Source organism: Physcomitrium patens, chromosome 15 (genome assembly GCF_059467195.1).
Source record: "Physcomitrium patens ecotype Gransden chromosome 15, ASM5946719v1, whole genome shotgun sequence".
Taxonomy (NCBI): domain Eukaryota; kingdom Viridiplantae; phylum Streptophyta; class Bryopsida; order Funariales; family Funariaceae; genus Physcomitrium; species Physcomitrium patens.
The window spans coordinates 340,897-359,900 of record NC_143424.1 but is presented as its reverse complement, the minus strand read 5'-3'; the positions used below and the strand labels follow the sequence as shown (position 1 = coordinate 359,900).

Genomic DNA, 19,004 nt, shown 5'->3' with positions numbered 1-19,004 from the left:
ATTTCTATATCTAAATTATCTTGAGAATTTTAAGTTAATATTATTTTATGGTTTTTTCTATTTATTAATTTAGTATTAGAGTGGCAGAATTTTAATTTTTTAAATTTTTTCATATATATATATAGATGTTCTTCAAGTCACATTCATACACTTGAAACATATAATCAATTCATGCCATCTTCTAAAAATTAAATTGTTTGGTTTATTTGAGATATTTAAGTACTAATCTTATTTTTGTTTTAATTTTTGAACCTTTGGTTTTATGCATGTTTTTGTTTAATTTTGTTTTTATTTTGTTACGCCAGTCTTTATTGATATTTATTAATGGATTCTACAATAATTCAATCTGAGGATCTCATTTTCTATTATCTCCAATAATATATATATATATATATATATGTATATACACCCCCACACACACTGTAAAACTTATTATTTGCTTCAATAGTTTCTGGCTTTTCATTGGTTTAAAGCAAATACATGTTGAAACATCAAATTAACAAGATAAATTAACACGATAAATTAACAAGATAAATTTTCAGCACGACCAAATTTTCATGCAAGATGGTTATTAAAAAAACAGTTTAGGTCTTTTTTTTTTTCCCCTTTTTTTTTTCTTTTTGTTTCCAACGTCCCTTTTGAATGATTCTATTCAATTCTGATGAACTTCATAACGTTGTCTCCAACTCTTATCCCTCTATTTTATCACTTGGTTTCTAATTTTTGCATATTCACTGCATCTTAATTTCTCACGAAAATACATGTAAGAAAATGATTCCTAACAGCGGGTACATTGTGAAGTTCCCCAGCACCTGAAGTATGCACAGAAATACAACTAAAAATCTACATTGATGTGTAAACAACTCATCAATATTCTCTTCCTATTGTTCCCTCTTGTTTATCTTCCTTTCTGTTTTTTTCTTCTTCTTTTTTTTTTTTTTATTTTTTTCCTAATAATATTTCGTTATACAGATGCCATGCAACAAAAGCATCACGCACCCACAGTTCAGAAGAGCCTGCAATCGACAAATACAAGTGATCGGGTCCAGGATTTCAACTAACATCCAACACAGATGTGCATCTCCTCCGAGTCTGCACAAATGCATTGCATTCTCATGCACTAGATTTGCATTGCAGGTACTTCACAACTAGTGCCGAGATCATCTGCACAGTATGATGCATGGCCAGATCACACCAGAATCCACAGCTCAACGTGCTCCTCCTCCTCAGATCAACACAAGCAGGATGAACAACGGCATGACAATCGACCCTGCAGCTCACCATCTCCGGGACCCTTGCTATCGCATCCGCTGCTGCTCTTGATCCGGCGAAGCGCCGAGGAGGAGAGACCACGACGAGCTGCATCATTGACACTGCTCTAGACTGTCTCGTCAGTCAAGGCAACTCCGGGCATTCGACCAGCACGTGTCGAGCTCAGCATCAGCTTCTCCCGGATGGCCTTCGTCGCTTTCGCTTGGAAACATGACACATCAAGCATCTCAGGCTTATCAGTACTGCCAGGACTTCCATTGCAAAACTATAAGTGTTGATCAAAGGTTGAAATGAATGGATGAGGCACGGACACTCAACTTGTGACCCTTACTTACCCCTGCTATAAGACTTCTAGCCACTGGAAACGGGTGCCAGTGGCACCCTTGTCGCTTGTTGGCATATGTGCCGCTATGTGATCACCACTCACAGTGATACTAAATACTTTTTGCTGCGTTTAGGCGACATAGAACTGCATGCAGCTTTTTATTGCCTGACATGTCATTAACCAGAACTTTTGACTGTCATGCTTCCACTATTTGAATTTGGGTGATAATGGACACCTATGGATTCCTTTACAAATCCAGTGTTTGCGATTGAGAGATTTTCAGCAGTCCGAGCACTGTCCTGTAACTCAAACCTAGACAATTGAGTTAAATCTGCAGGGATCCCTCTTCTCCATTCCAGTGATTGGTAATCGTTCGAGACGGACGTGGCTAGTCTCCCAAAACTAGCACAGATAGAGACCATGATCGTGAACTACACCACAATATCCAGCCAGAGCATGCTTTAAGATTGGACTGCGAGCATCGATGCAGTACGAGATTACGCTCTAACCGTATTTCATTGCGATGAGAAAGTAGATTCTTTGTGTGCACACAGATTTACCATCCTACTCCCTTCAAATCCCAAACGTCAAGAATACAGCACATGATGCAGAAGCAGAGGAAGACTGTGAAATGACCTACCCAAGTGAGTGTGCTCGTTGTCTGGTGGTTGCTCGTGCTGTGTCCCACCGTCAGGTTCAACATCATTCCCATCGACTGAATCCTCTACAGTTGGTGCCGCAGTATGAAAACTGAAACTGGCTGTGGAGTTGTTCAGTAATGAAGCTACAGCTGTGTCGGAGCCGCAATCATCCTGCGTTTCCAAGATTAGAACTTTATTTTCGGGCTTCGATCCTCCAATTGTCGGTGGATTAGGTGCTTGCAAACGAATTTCTGAAGACAAAAATTGAAGACGTTGTCGCGTTTCGAACAAGGGTTGGAATAAATTGAGCTCTTCTCGACTACCATGCTGAAAGTTGCTGCTCCCCATTCCGATCAGCCTACTGCTGCTACAACTCCTCCTTCTCCTCCTCTTCCTCTCCCCTCTCCACCACACAATTAACACTAAACTGCAAACTCGACAACCTGACGAGCCACGAAATTGGATCTTTCCTCGCTCAGTTCATTAGCAATTGCGATTTCTCGCCGGAGTTGCGTAGAAAACCCCAGAAATACCAAGTCAGCGCGTGCTTACCCTTTCTGTTGGCATTCGTTTGACTACACTTCCACCTTTAACTTCTCCTCCGCATATCGACCAAGCAGTTGCTCAACAGTCAAAACAGACCTGGCTTAAACGAATATATCCCAAACATATACACCGTTCAAGATTTCTGCCATAAAATATAAAACATTTCCAAGAAATACCAGCGTGAAACGGAGATCTTAAACGAAGTTCACGAACTGAGAGTGAGAGGAATATAATCCAAGCAGTGGAATACAGACCTACAGACCCTAAAAAAAATTAACAAAAAAAGAAGAAGATGTCTCATGGAATCTTACCGACAAGTTGGCAGACCCCGTCAAGCGAGGTTGTGATTGTGAGCCCCAGGGAAGTTGCGGAGGTTTCTGCTCGGTTGGTGCATTGCCGACCTCTGTTTGTGTTGTGAGGCATTCAACCTGAAAGTTTTATTTGCGAGAGCAGTGACGAGAACTAGCCCTCGACGCGGAGAAATAAAAGGGGAGCGGTAAGCGACGACGATGGCGATTAAGAGCCGAAGGGATAGCGTGCGAAGCAGCACACCCCGGATCCTGAGCTGGATGTGGACGACGGCGAGCGAAGATATCTCAGTCCATGAGAGGATCTGAAAGTGCAACGTAAAGCGCCAAAATATAAGCATGCCGCCCACGACGCTTCCGTCGCCGCTTTTCCAGCCTCATCTGGTTAGTTCTCGTCTTATCACCCAGTTCCGACTCCGCTGATTGTAACTCAGCGCCCAGAGGTCGAATAGTTCATGGAGATTGTCACTTCCCAATGGTCCGGAGTTCGAGATATAATAACTTTTTGCGCCAACCTTGAAACATTTGCAGCAGTTCTGAACATAATCAACTGTACAGAAGAGCAATGGCGAGGAATCATGCATGAGGCTAACAAACGAAGTGGACACATCTGATGACAGATGCAACTGCCTTCTGACAGTCTGTGATCGCCTGAAAATTACTATGTACCGAGAAGCGCAGATTGATTGCTAGAACCTGCAAGTGGTGCATCCAGAGTGGAAAAGAATACTAGTTGTAAGGCGTCAGATTTTACCACTCTTGTAAACGACATTCACGAGTCTACTCCCACTGCCACAGATCTGAAATCCAACCCGGTCTACCTTTCTATATTAATATTTTATACATGCTGGTCTCTCTGTTAAGATACCACAGCCATGACAGACTTCAGGTACAACTCATTTCGAAAACTCTGCTAGTTGTCTGCAAATCTTTATTTATTTTTATTTTTATCCTGCTAATATTCCTCACATGTAGTTTTCAAAATGAGTCAGCTGTGTTTAGACCTATGTAACCTAATACTTCGTGATAGATGTAGAGAATCAAGACTACATACACAAGCAATGATCAAACCTAATATCATAGAATAGCAGTTAGACTGATGCCTGATTCATGTATATGACCCACTTCGGTCCCATGAAGGTTGAGTTCTACTTCGGCGTGGATCTTAACATGTTGACACATCAAAGAGGTTGCAGGCAAATTATTTCTAAAATTCGGGGCCCTAGTTAGATCAAGCATAGTCACCGCTTACTAGAAAACTTGCGGCCCTTAATGGTTTTTGAACCTCTCAATGTCAACCTTTACCCACCTCAGAGGGTCTGTTGGTATGTACACAGAAGGAGCGGTGACCATGCCTACAACATGTACGAAGTTGTAGATTGTGTAAATATGGTACAATCAGTTGTGGAGTTACTGATTGTAGTTGTCACGAAAAGTTGTCAAATCATTCCTTTAAAGTGAATCAAAGACCCCAGCCAACCACGCAACACAATCCAATTCTATGTGTCTCATGTGGCATGAACTTACTGCTGTACAGGAGATTTCATTCGAAGACAATCCGACCAGATCCCTGTCTACTTCTTGCTCGTGTTTCCACCAATTGCAGGATGTACCCTCCCTGTCCCAATCCAAGCTGATGTCCGTATGCACACGCTGCCAAGCTTCCGCAGATAATACCCACAAGGCGTAGCGCGACTTCAGAGCTAAGTGTAAACGCTTTCATAATCTTTTCAGCATGATGTATGGAGTTGAGTTGTTTTACGTGAGTCATACCTACACCTCGTACTCTTAATGGCAGAAACTCACAGACAGAAAGGATCCTGCCGAGAGCTGAAACCAATCTGTAGTTCGTAAACGACTGAAGACATACACTCAATGGTTGGATACGGGGCTTGCTGGGGATTCATATTGACGAAAGAGGAAGTTGAACTCTGGATCTTTGCTGTGCGGGGCAGCTCAGAGTGTGATATGCACAAGCAGACTCCATCGCGAATCCTCACACTGTCGATGTCTCACGTCCGTAAGCCTATTTTAACCTTCGTTGCAAGTCCGAGCCTGGTTCCTCGCTGCGAATAACCCTAAATTAAGCAAATGATATGATTAGGAGTCTGAAAGCATCTAGTATTTTATTAGTCATGCCCTGCGGCAGTACGGAACTTCAGACAAAAACACAGGTCAACTCGAGACCATCTGTAAACACCGAGAAAAAGCTTTAAATAGTTTCCCTGAAGCATTAAGTATAAAGCTGGAGACTTCAGGGAGTCCTTGATCGTGAGCCCTCACGTCATTTTCCAATCCCACGCTCCACATGTGTGCAGCAGGATTGACTTATCGTCCGGAAAGGAAGATGGATTTCGAAATTAGCCTGTACATCAACGTTGATGATCTCAAATTGTGCATAGACCCAAGATCGTTATTCTTAGACACTCGGGTTCAGAAAATTATTGGCTGCTCATGGTGGGAAGCCAAGCTGGCCTGAAGCAAACTGTCAAGGCTCATGTGATGCGGTTTCTCGGGCCTTTGTTGTTCTGCCACCAAAATCGCTGCTCAATCCATCACTTGGTGAAAAGGACAAAACTTGCTATCATTTCTGACGCAAATTGGCTCCAAATTCACTGACCAAGCGTTTGGTTTTGTCTTATTTTTAGCCCTGTTCTAGGAAAGATGTTGGGCGCGAATCTAATTTCCACGATTACAGAGATTGGAACCTGCGAGTTTCATGTTCTTAGAATAGCCGCACATCAGCATGTATCCCTGTAGAGAAGGATGGATTTCGTGCCTTCCAACCTACAGTTTCAGAAATCCTGGGAAAATACCAAAAACTATTCCATTCTGATCTGATTTCTCGACGGCAAGGATGGTTGTTCAGTCTTTGCATTTAGTGATGTTTTTAGATGGTTCCCTCGTTGATCTAATGATGACAGACAGATATTACAGTATCCGAGGTGGATACAGTATGTAAATGGCCAAGTTGTAATGCAGAACCTTTGATTTATACTCAAGGACCCAATCAATGAATTGCATGGGAACCATGATTTTTGTTTCGGGCATCAAACTGAGGGCCCTGAAAGATGGCCTAGTTGTTCAAAAACTGTGCTCCTGGCAACCAGTGCGATTAAATGCTTATTCCTGCAAGTTGCTTTGCACTCGAAGCACCATTATTAATATTTGTCCTATCCCACAATGTCAACCATCCTGAGGAGTGCTTCTATTTGCAGCTCAGACATCAAAAGAGGAAGCGTGCCTTGTAAGACGTCTACATCAAACTGTGGGCGAGGCTGTAATAACTTTCAAATAACTTTCCCCCACCCCCATTAGGAAAAGCTCAATTCAGCCGGGAACGAACTCTGAGGTATAATAGTCTATGAATTCAACCATATGATTATCCTGTAGGGAATATCAAGGGAATCACTGCAACCACTCGTTCCGCCGCATGAAACATGGCTGCAACTGTTTGAAAGTTCAGATGAGGAAAGTGAAGTTGACAACAAGTTTTACGACAGTGATCCCAGCAACAGGACGCAGCTAGCCAGCGGCACGGCTGTGGATCTGAAAGCCCACCTCATCATAATCATCAAGCGGAGTCTTCTGATCTGAAGATGAGACTGATCAGAAGCCATCGTTGCCGAAGTTTGGTTCAGCGTGTAATTGTGTAATGCTGTGGTCTGTGATGTTCTGGTGGAGCGGAGCGGATGAATCTGGTTCGCAGACACGATGTGTGGATGGTGAGGCTGAACTCCCAGTTAAGTCCCAACTCCATGGAAATATCTCATTTGGATTATATTTACATAATTTTCTTTTTTTCTTTTTTTCTTTTTTTCTGATACACAGAAAAGAAAGAAAAAAATTGAAAACATTTGTGAATAGTGGTTGCTGTAATGCTTGCTTTGGCACCTCTACTACCTAGCAAAAATCGTTTTGTACTCTACACATGTTATTACATATGTCAGTAAGAAATTTTTGTTTAAATTTGAACTTTTATATGTTCTAAGTATTTGTGCATTCATAATATTTAGTAGGTTCTCCAAATATTTTCTATGATTTTTTATTAGATTTTCTAAAATTAATGTTTAAAAGTTTTATAAGTTGTTTAATAACACTTTGGAATCATTTAAAGAATTATGAAGATGAGCAATTGAAAATCTCAATGAATCATACCTTGGTTCTATATTAGAGCTAAATAACAAAATTGGTATGTCCTATGATTTCTTCAAAGTAGCAAGTAGTGCTAGCAATTCTTTGTGTATTTCAAAAACACTCTAAGAAGTCTATTAAGACATATTTTAAGATTATAGCTTAAACAAGATTTTATCTTAAGACCATGCCTAAGTTGTGCTACAAAGTTTTAATCTATGACAAGACCAAATAATATTCATTTTTAGGCCAAATTTCTTTTAAAATTCTCCAATAGCTTTAGAATAGTCTATCAGTTTTGATTATATATTTTTATTTTCTATAAGTTATAAAGTAAAAAAAAAAAAAAAAAAAAAAAAAAATTATTATTTTTAACAACATAACTTTTAGAATTAGAGAATTCTATCTATCTTATTCTTATTATTATTATTATTATTATTATTATTATTATTGGTTTTTAGAAAACTTAATGATATATTGAATAGTCTTTGTGTCTTGTTTTGACCAAAATTTTAAAACTATAATTCTATATAAATTTTTTTTTGCTATACATATTTGCTAGAAATCCTTAACTTGCTTCATATTATTGATTTGTAAATGAGATGTAATTTTTAAAAATCTTATAGTATTTTTTTAAAATTTTTTCTATTAGTCTTTTTATTAAAGATTTATGATTTTATGTTATTTTACCTCTAAAAAAGGCTCATTTTATTTTTAATTTAAAACCAGAAAAAAAATCTATTTATGTTTTTATTTTTATCATTCATTTTTTTAAAATTTAGTTGTTGTAATTGAAAATTCTTAGATTTTAAAGAAAAATTAACTATTTTATTAAAAAAATTGAATAAAAATATGAATAAACTATGATATTTTTATTAAATTTGATTCTAATATTAATATGTTTTTAAGCAATAAGTATGTTAAAATAATATATAGATAGCATATAATAAAGTTTAGCCAAGAAAATCATGAACTTTAATTTTTTAATATAAAGAAGTTATATAAATCAAGCTTATTCTAGTATGGCAATGGTTGTGCTATGAGTTGGATGTAAATACAGATATTATTAGAAAGATAATTGAATTAAACAAGAATATAAAATATATAATCAAGTTTTAAAACTTATATTAAAGTATATTATTCTTTTGAGTTTTAGGATTATTATAGATTGAAATAGTGAGTGTGTAGGATTAAATATTTAATTAAAGAGAAGATCTAATAGTTAGAATTATATATAAAAAAATAGAACAAAGTCTTATACAAATATAACTACAAGTAATGAAAGAAATTTTGATAAGACTAGATGCATATGGAAGTCATGGTAAACCTCATCTTATTAGAAAAATTATAATGAATATCTTTTTAATAAACTTATAATAGTGGTAGATTCTTTATTAGAACATAATTTTTGTGGAAACTGTGCAAGTAATAAATTCTAAAATCAATACAAATAATCTATTTTTATAAATTATAATAATTTTAAAATATATTTATATTTATATTTAGATACTAATTATTATATTTAGAATTCTAAAAATATTATTAAAGTAAAAAATAGTCTAATTTAGAAATTAATGACAAATTAAAAGGCAATAAAAGAAATAAAAAATTAATATCTTTCTATGAGATAGTATTAAGATATAGCAAAAGATGTAACTTAAAAAAATAAAAGACTATAAAATTAATGGAATAATAAAAAAAAAAATTATTGAGGTAGAATTGAAAAATAAATAATAGAGAAGAACACATGAAGTGAATTAGTAAGATATTTTAATTAATCTAAGAGACTATTAAATCTAAAAAAATTTTAAAAATTAAAAAAGTAAGTAAACTAGTAAAAATAAATTGTTAGAAATCCAAAAAAATACATATATTGAGTTTTAATTAACAAAAAGATAAAACATAAGACTAATTTTGATTAAGGCTATGGCATAGTTCATAATTTAATGTATAAGAGAAGGTAATATAAACAAAAAGATAAAAATTGATCTAATAATTTGAAAGTTGACAATTAACTCAATGGATTATTTTACATTTACAAGCCACATATATTTGGATTTAACAACAAATTTCGAATTAGTTAATGTTTGAATAAGCCAACAGCAAAAAATACTATTAGATAGATATAAGAAGAAGATTAAATTAACTTACAAGGTGGCATTATTGGTGCAAATAAAGATTTGTTTTTTTTAAAGAAATGATTAATAATAATAATAATAATATCTATCCATCAAAAATACCTTTTTCTAAGCATTATCATTCAATAAAAATAAAAAAGAATTCAAAGACTTTTATGAGATTTAAAATCAAGATATCTTATAGCCTTATCTATAGGAAAAAAAAAATTGATATGTAGAGTCTTGCAAGTCTAACTAGAAAAGAAGCAAACACAAATGAAATCTTTAAACTAAGAAATGTGGTTTATTTTGAATATTTAAAATGCATCTAAATGAGGCTCTTGAATAAGCATGCCTTTGAGATAAGAAATAGCTATAAATTTAATAATTTTTTTTTGAGAAGAACAGTCATATAAAAAAATTAAAAACCTAAAAGCAATAGATATAATAATTTATTTAAAGAAAAAAATTAAGAAATAAGAAAGCTTTTGATAGTATTAGCTAAGGTATAAAATTACTGCAACTATTACAATTAGACTAAAAAAAAAAAAAAAAAAAAGAGTATGAGAGAAAATTTGGCAAAATTAGCTCCAATCACCTAATTTATAAATGTTTTTTATTTTTTTTATCAATAATATACATAAAAGTGGTACAAGAAGAAAAAAAAATAAATACAGCAAAAATAAAAATGTTACTTGGTGCTATGATTTAAAAAAATAAAATAAAAACTATTATTTTTTAAAAAAAGAAGCTAAAAAAATAAATTAGAAAAATATATATTCAATAAAGTTAAAATAATGGAAGAATAAAAGAAGGAGAAAATAAATAAAAAAATAAGCTAAATAAATTTTGTAAGAAAAAAAATGACAAGATTAAGTAGAGCTATTGAAAGTGTAGATGAGACAAGGTAAGTAAAAATTAGTAAAGAAGAATATAATCAAAATGTGAAATATTATTTTATCAAATAATATATATATATATATTTAAGAAAATAGACTCATATTTAAGAAAATTATTAATACAAAGACATGTTATTACATCATAAAGGTTGCATCTAGGTATGTAAAAAATCCAAATAAGACAAAGAATGAATATGTATTCTTAAATATTTATTCTTTTCTATACTTGGTAGAAATTTTAAGTGAACTAATCTATAATAAAACTCCAATGGATCACCTTCAGATGTTTATATGAGGATTAATATAAAATTATCCAATATTTATTCTTAAAAAATATAGTAAATTTTGATAAGTGTGAAGAGATATAACATATAGTCTAAAAACATAGATAATTTAAATAACTGGAAGAAATAACAATATAAAAAATAAAAATATAATAACTCCTCTTAATAGGAAATTGGTATTAGTAAGAAAAGAAAAAATAACATGGAATCTATTTAAGATTAGATGCAAAAAAAATATTTTAAATTGGTAAGTAAAAACCTCAAATACACATGAAACAATAAAAAAGATTGAAACAAGTGATTGGCAAAGTTGGACAAGTTTTAAATTTTCTAAATTTTTATTTTTTCTGACATAATCCAATTATAACTGATTATAAGTAATAAGAGCCTATTAAATCATCTACCAGTTGTAATATCCAACTAAATCCAAGAATGTCAACTTAAGAAGTCACCTTACTAAGAAGATTAAAGCATTTTATTAAATCTAATGGCACAAAAAGTAAATAAATAGAATTTGGATTATGCTTCATATAATAGAAAATTTTAAAAATTCATATGATTTTATTAATTTAAACTATAATTGCTAAAAAATAAAATAAAAATTTATAAAAATTATAGAATATTAAAAATTAAAAAATAAATAAACTATAAAATTTGAACCTTCTTTTAAAATAAATGAAATATATATAAATATATATATTCAAAAAGATCTAAGTTAACTTTAAAAAAATAGAAAAGTAGAAAATAATAATAAAAAAAAATAAGTAAAAAATAAATTAGAAAAGATAATAAGATCAAAGAAAGATAGGTAAAAAGATATTTTTTAAATACATAAAAAAAAACATCTTAAAGTCTAAAATATTAAAAAGATAGATATGTAATAACCTCTAAAAGATATTTTATGGATTTCTATACTAAATTATATTTAATAAAAAAGTACATAATAAAACATACTTTAGCTTTTAAGTCAATAATGGATATGATTTGTTTCTAAAATTATAAAAAAAATTAAATTCAAATATAATTAATTACATAAATAATCAAGAATGAAAAAAAAAACCATGTGAAGATACAACTCATCTCTCAACCTAAAATATAAGATGGCTCCAATTAAGAATTTTTAGTAATTATTATTATAAAGTGAGACAAGAAAATAATAAAAACAATTGAACAACAAACACAAAACAAGTGAATGAATGTAATCAAGCAAATATACACTCCAAAACTTAGTCAATGTTTTTTTATTGTGGTTTTACTTTGTAAAAAATAAAAGTATTATATTTATATAGATAATTTTAATTTCTTTTCGATGACATAAGAATCATTTAAAGCTAATTTATTATGAGTAAATTATAAAGGTTTAAAGATAGAAAGTAAATAATTAAAAAAATAAGTAAACATAATGTTTCTTTTCATAACCAAATTAATTATAAATTTTTGAATAAAAAATCGATAATATAATGTATTTTTAAAATTTATATTTTGATAAAAATTACAATCATATATTATAAAACTTGTAGTTCAATGTTATATAAAAATTGAGGTTTTAAAATAAATTTTTAATTAATTTAAATCTTATTCAATATAAAATAAAATTATATATATATATATATATATATATATATATATATATGTATACATACTATAAAATTAATAGTTTAATGAATAGTTCTTTATATAAAGAAGAATTTGACAATGGCACTTGTTTACTACTTATTTATTCTATATTGATAGAAAAATACTCAACTATACAATACAAATTAGAATCAAATGAAAAGCAATAAGAAGGATTCTTTCAATAAAGAATGAGGACTAATAAACCTTCATATAATTTGCAAATAATTCAAAATTTGATAATTTATAGAAATAAAAATTTATATTTAATCTCTTATAGTTTTTGTTGTAGATTTGTTGTAGATTCTCAAGTTTATCTTGTCATACTATGTTACATCTTTTAATTTTTTTTAAATTAAAACATATAAAAATAATTATTTTATATTTTTAAAAGTGAAATTCTATAGGATTTTAAAAAAGTGAAGGTATTTATTTTCATAACTATTTTTTAAATATAAAATAATCAACTATATAAAACTAAACAAAAAAAAGCTTGAATCATGTAAATATTTTATAGTATTATTCACAAAATTGGGTTGTAAAAAATTATTACTATTTGATCAATGTTTTTATAAATAATTGGTTAAATATTAATAAAAATATTATGGATTTTATAAAACTTACAAGAAATTATTATTATTATTATTTAATAAAAGTAATATATATATATATAGATATATGTATATGTATGTATACAATTATGGTATTATGGGACCTAATAGAGGATTTACTTTTTGATTTTTTTAGCATCATATTAGAAACTTTAAAATAAATTGATGACACAATTAAGAAAATTGACAAAAACTTCTTGAAGAAATTAAAACTACTTTGGACCCGTTTTTAATCCTAGTAAGATAGACTATTGAAAAAATTCTAAATAATAATTAAAAAAAAAAATGTGATTCAAGTTTCATGAATGAAAAAAAGTCATATTAATTATAATTAGTGAGGTACAAAAAAATTGTGTTTAAAACATGGAAGACAAAAGTAAACAATGACATGAATGTAAATTGCATGTTTTTCACTCATGTAACTAATCAAAGAATTATCTACAACTTTTAAGAATATACATAACTGTGTAGAGTATGGAATTAAGCTTCCTTTTTTTAATTTTTACAAAAATTTCTTGTATCTACATAGATGGAGATTATAGAAGGCACCTACATGGAATCAAACCATCTTTGCTAAAAACCTCCTTCTTTGCCTTGAAAGATTAAAAATTAACTAAAAAATCTTTTTTAGAATTTTTTTGTAATAAACTTTAATAGATAAAAATATATGAGTATATAACTCATATGTATTTAGTGCTAGAAGTGCAAGAAAAATTCATATATTAATAACCAAGAATACAAAAAATAACATAAAACAAATAAAAGAAGAAATCTAACTAAAAAGAATCATTTCTAAAAAGATGGAACAAAAATTGTCCACTAAAACTATTGCCAAAAACTAATAATTTTTTAATTATTATATTAATAGATTCTAATTAATTTTTTTCTTAAAATATTTAATTTATATAAAAATAAAGATAATTTTTAATAATTGTTTTTAAAAAATATAATATTTATTATTATAATATTTTAATTGTATAGAATAATTAAAATTATAATTTTTAAAAATATATAGTATTATAAGTATTATAATTATTATTTAATATCATTAAATATTTTTTAGAATATAATAAATAATAGTTTTAAAAATTTTTATTTTAACATCTTAAAGATTTTTTAAAAAAATTAAGACTCTGAAATAGTTTATGAAAATCTACTTGTTATAGATTTCTCTTAATTGAAGTTATTTAAATCAAATTAGAAGTAAAAATTATTAATTTGTTTAAAATAAATTAAAAATTAATTACGTAATTAAATTATTTTAGGTTATTTATTTTTTAAAATAATTTTAAACTTATTTATGATATTTGAAATATTTAATATTATAATTAATATATTTAAAATTATTAATATTTTTAAAAATTATATATATATATATATATTTAATTTAACATCTAAATCAATATAAAGTATGAATAATTATAAATTGTTATTATTAAATAAAAATAAAATAATTTGCAAATTTTTATCAATTTTTATTTGAAGAATTTAATGTATTTATATATATATATACTAGAAGAAGCTTATTTAGCAAGCTAAATGAAATAATTATGCACTCTAATATTTTTATTGGTTCTACTATTTGTATTTTTATTTAGTTATTTAAGTGGTACTAACAACCTTAGCAAATCAACAATATTTGTGGACAAATAGACATACAGAATGTTTTTATATAAGTAGATATGTACATACAAAAGCACTCAATTTACCAACACATGAGCCTTAAATATTATATATATATATATTTATATATTATAAATTTTTAAAAAGTAAGGTTATCATTGTAAGTTTATGTTAAAGTTAATACTTCATGATTTATAGTTGGAACTTTTATAATCTAAACTTTTTTCTCAAAAGAATAAATATTTTTTAGTTTAATGTAAGTCTTGGTATTTTTTTCTTTTCAGATTTTAATGTACATGTGCAATTTATTTTATAATATATATTTGATTTATATAGTGCCGAATATCTCTCTTCAACGAGTGCTTAAAATAGAATAAAGAATGTACACTTTAAAGTATTATCTATGACTTATAGACCTTTGATTTGATGAATTAAGAAAATAAAAGTTATAATAAATTATATTTTTTTTGAATTCACAATGCTTCAAAAAATTGTCATACTCTATACTAAGAAATAGTCTTCAAATAAAAAAAAAATGACATGCATATGCTATCAATCTTCAAATAAATAAATTTGAATATCTATCATTTATGTTTTTAAGATTGTAAAGATTTGCTAAAAAAATCACAATATTTTAGAAACTAATTTTTTAAATAAGAAATAATCTCTTAATTTATTATAATAGTTTAATATACTTAAAATTATGTAATATAATATTTTTAGATTAGATAAATAAACTAGTATCTATTTAAAATTTCTTCAACTAGTTGCATTTAGAATGTCTCAAAAACATATATAGACTTGAGAGCATCAAAACCTAAGATTAAAATTGGTTTTTTGCTATCATCATCTTTAAATTCATCACTACTTGCAATTTTATATGAAAAACAACTAATTATGATATCATTAAGATCTGAAATTTTGATAACAACTTCCTTGTTTGAGTAGTTCAAAAAATTCTAGATGTTTATTGGATTTGAACAACAAAACTAATGGATGTGGCCATCTAGTTCTTAATCAACATCCTTCTCAATGAATTGATTTTTAATTATTAAAGATAATATATGTTTAGAATAAATTTAACAATAGCAGAAGCAATATTGAATTATTTTTAGTTTAGTATTGAGATTTTAGATTGGCACAACCATCCAAATAGCTTTGAGGATGTCAATCTTTATCAAATTTTTAATGCTATCTTCAATAGTTTAGAAAAGAAGCTAATTGAAGTACTAGCATTAGTATATTTTGAAGTTGCAAATGATACCAACATTGCAAGATTGGATTTTTGAAATTGTATCAAGAAGAAGATTAAAAATTAGTGTATTTTGCAATTAAATGTGACTAGAATTTTTTTAATAGTATAATATAAGCATTGAAATTGTTTAAAATGAAAAGAACCTTGTAATTTGTTATGTGCCAATTCAATGCCTTGAGCCATATTGCAAAAATTGTTTGTATCATTTAAGTATTATTTTTTTTGTAGAAATAACTTATTTGTAAATTTAGGACAAAAAATGCACTTATTGTGCTTTAAGTCACTAGTCTAGTGAGTTAGTGTAAGAATTTTGAGATAAATAGAAAATAAATGAATGTAAGATTGTGGAATTGCCTCAAGGGAGTAGGAAAGGGAAAAGAAATAGAAAAGGAAAGAGAAGTTAGTGAAAAGAAAAAAGACGAAAAAGAAGAAAAGAAAAGAGGAGGAAATTTGAAAAGAAAAATTCCTGTTGGCTGGTCCCCGAAATCCAGGATCTGAGCCTCGACAGGGGTCGGGGGCTACCCCGGACTTTCTCTCTTCGCTTTTTTTTTTTTTTTCTTTTCTGCTGTGAATTTTTCTCTGTTTTCCTGCCTGTGTGTGTTTTCCGACGGTTCCAGGCAGTGGTGCCGCTGCGGAGGGCTAGCTGTCTCGGTGCGGCTATGTGCAATGTTGACGGTGGTTGGAGTACTGCACGTGTTCTTCAGTGTAGATCCTCTTCGTGCCGAATCTAGTGGCGGCTCGGCTCGTGAGCGGCTGGGTTTTGGAGAAGGGACGAGGTTTAGTTTTCTGTGTTGCTGATCTAGCACTGGACTTGTTGGTTTTTTTTTTTTTTTTTTTTTTTTTTCCTCATTCCCTGCTTCCGTCGGTGGCGGCTGTGTAGAGTGAGGTTGTGTCTGTCCGGCGAACGAATAAGGGATACTGGTACTAGCTTTCTGTGATCCACATTAGTAGCCAATGGGAAGATTCTTTTTGTGACGAAATTGTTTAGCGTACCGGCAGCTGATTTTGTCCATTGGCAAAGTCGTTGAGAGGGGGTGTTGGCCGCTTCAACGTTGCTCGTACCTTCTTCTCCCTTGTGATGTCGCCTTGCTGCAGTTTAACTTGCTGTCAGCCGAGGGGTGCTATTAGCGCCAACTTTATTCCCCTTTTGCTTCCCCTAGTGGCGATAATTGTTTTATCTATTTATTTTGACTCGCACATTGGCAGAAGCAGTCCTCGACGATTCTGGTGTGTTGAGTTGGAGTGCAACGTTTTGCTTGAAGTGGGTTTTGGACTCCCAGCAAAGATACAAGTTGTGCTTTTTGTCGAGTGGTCGTAAGTAGAAGTAAAGGTCCGCAGCCGTTGCGGTCTTGTGAAATCTCCCTCGCACGGAGAGAAGCGTGTTTTGTTGGTTTCTTTGCACAGAGACTTTTACTGCACTTTTTCTTCTTCTCTACCTTGTTTCTTTACAACTCCTCCGACTCGGCCACAACCTGGCTTGCATTCAGGCCTGGTAACATTTTGAGAACCTCTGGTACTACAGAACGTCGACAATGCTAAAGCTTAGGTGACGATTTTACGATTTAACAGTCCTGGATCCTATAAGCAAACATGGGCAATTAGAGACTCCTCCAAGTGACTACTTATCAACTTGCTGTCTTGCAAGTTGATACAAGGATGGTGTGCTTTAATTACTTCCGAAGTTGATGGTCCACCACTTGTTTAGCAAAGAACAATATCATAATTGGCTAGGAATGTAGTGTCAAGATATGTGCCTCATCTTGCATTTTGTTGCAAGGCAATGAGACAACATTGGTAAGGCTTGTAAATTCTTTCAAATTGGTAATTTTTGTACTTGATTCATCTAATAAAATCTTGGTATTGAAGTCACATTTATCCTTGCATTATTATTGATATACACAATTTAAATAAAAAATATTAGTAAGAAGATAATTATAGGTAAATTTGATATTATCTTGTAATGTAACTTTTTAAAAGTTGTACAGATGCATATTTGACTTTATATATGTTTATAGTTGATTGATAGGTTAGAAACTTGGCCAACAAGTTAGTCATGTTTTGCACGTGTAGATAGCTTGTTGTACAATTTGATGATATAGTGTATTATCAAGGACATGAATCTCGAAGAAAGAGAATCCTAAATACACTCTTCTATCACTAAAGAGAACTAAAAAGTCACTCAAAAAGTGATGTTATATGAACTAGAATGGCTATTGCAAAAAACAAGAAGATTAGAAAGTCTTAAAACAAGACTAAGACTAGAAAGGCATTCATAAGAATGAAGAAGGCTTCATTCTTGCCTCTATATATACTATCTAACTAAGAGCTACGTGGTGATGTCCTATAGGACCTCCAACATGTGTTGACTTTGTTAGCTATATGTCTTATCTTACAAGGGAAATTATCTATATATGTACCATGTAGTTAGCTTATTCTACAAGCTATTACACAGAGATAACTTGTTCTACAAGCTATCAATACATGGTTAGCTTTTTGGCCAAGTTTCTAACCTACAAACACATCTAAAGTCAAAACCACGTCTATGAAGCTTGTAGGAAGCTTTTCTAAAAGACTTTATGAAATTATTCTATATTTACCTACTTCTATTTAATCATATAAGTAACTATTGAGATAAATGTATATATCCATGATATTATCTCCTCCCCTTCTAGGGACGAGTACCATGAGGAGCGGTCTTCATATGTTGACAAAGTCCAAGATGTGGCGAATTGTATTTGCTACATACTCCGATCTTTGCTTTCTTCAAAGATGGTTGATAGATCCTCTCAACCATCTATAGTGTCCCATACTAGGGTGAGAAGACCACCCTGTTATTTGATCATTATTGAGCCCTTCATAACTTCCTTCAAATAAAACATTTGGAACACTGTCAGGAGTTGTTCTTACTTCTAATAAAATCACTAAACATCAGAAGTCTCTTCCAAGGTCATGATACCAAACACATTGTATCTCACCATTTATTCGAGGAAGGACATATTGTTCTTAAGAATCTTCATCTCGATTCCGTCGTCTTGAAGGTTGTGACAATCCTAATGTCTCATCTGGTAAGTCCGCAAATGAAAGCTCTTGAATTGAATTTGCTAGTTGTTGATGCTCCATCTCATCACAAATACACAGAAGCTACAATAAAAGATAGAAGGTAGAATGTTATTTTCTTTTGATCTTAATTCTTTTATAGCAAAGGTTTTCTATTCTTTATCTTGATTTTGATGGATGTCATTGATGAAAGGCTTCAACTTTCTTTGCTGCATTTGCAAGATTCTTTGATGGTTCCCATGTGCATTCACTAATATCATATCCGTGCCAATGAGCAAGATATTCCAACCTATTTTGGCACCACGTTGGGTCTAAGAC

General features: G+C 30.7%; 1 protein-coding gene across 10 annotated transcripts; it reads right to left on the bottom strand.

Annotated features, from left to right (window-relative positions):
* Positions 1 to 494: 494 nt before the first annotated feature.
* LOC112292211 (uncharacterized) lies at positions 495 to 5,658 on the bottom strand. 10 transcript variants are annotated; one of them, XM_090256134.1, is made up of 5 exons: positions 4,620 to 5,658; positions 3,096 to 3,642; positions 2,791 to 2,926; positions 2,238 to 2,681; positions 495 to 1,762 (listed from the first exon to the last, which is right to left on the bottom strand). In XM_090256134.1, exons 4-5 carry the CDS (start codon positions 2,584 to 2,586, stop codon positions 1,707 to 1,709), a joined length of 405 nt encoding a protein of 134 aa, XP_090112260.1. In that variant the 5' UTR covers positions 2,587 to 2,681; positions 2,791 to 2,926; positions 3,096 to 3,642; positions 4,620 to 5,658; the 3' UTR covers positions 495 to 1,706. The 10 variants fall into 10 exon arrangements, with proteins under 10 accessions (XP_090112260.1, XP_090112259.1, XP_090112262.1 ...); XM_090256133.1 differs by having other exon boundaries at positions 495 to 1,467; positions 4,620 to 5,276; XM_090256136.1 differs by having other exon boundaries at positions 2,238 to 2,409; positions 2,791 to 2,880; positions 4,620 to 5,272.
* Positions 5,659 to 19,004: the final 13,346 nt, after the last annotated feature.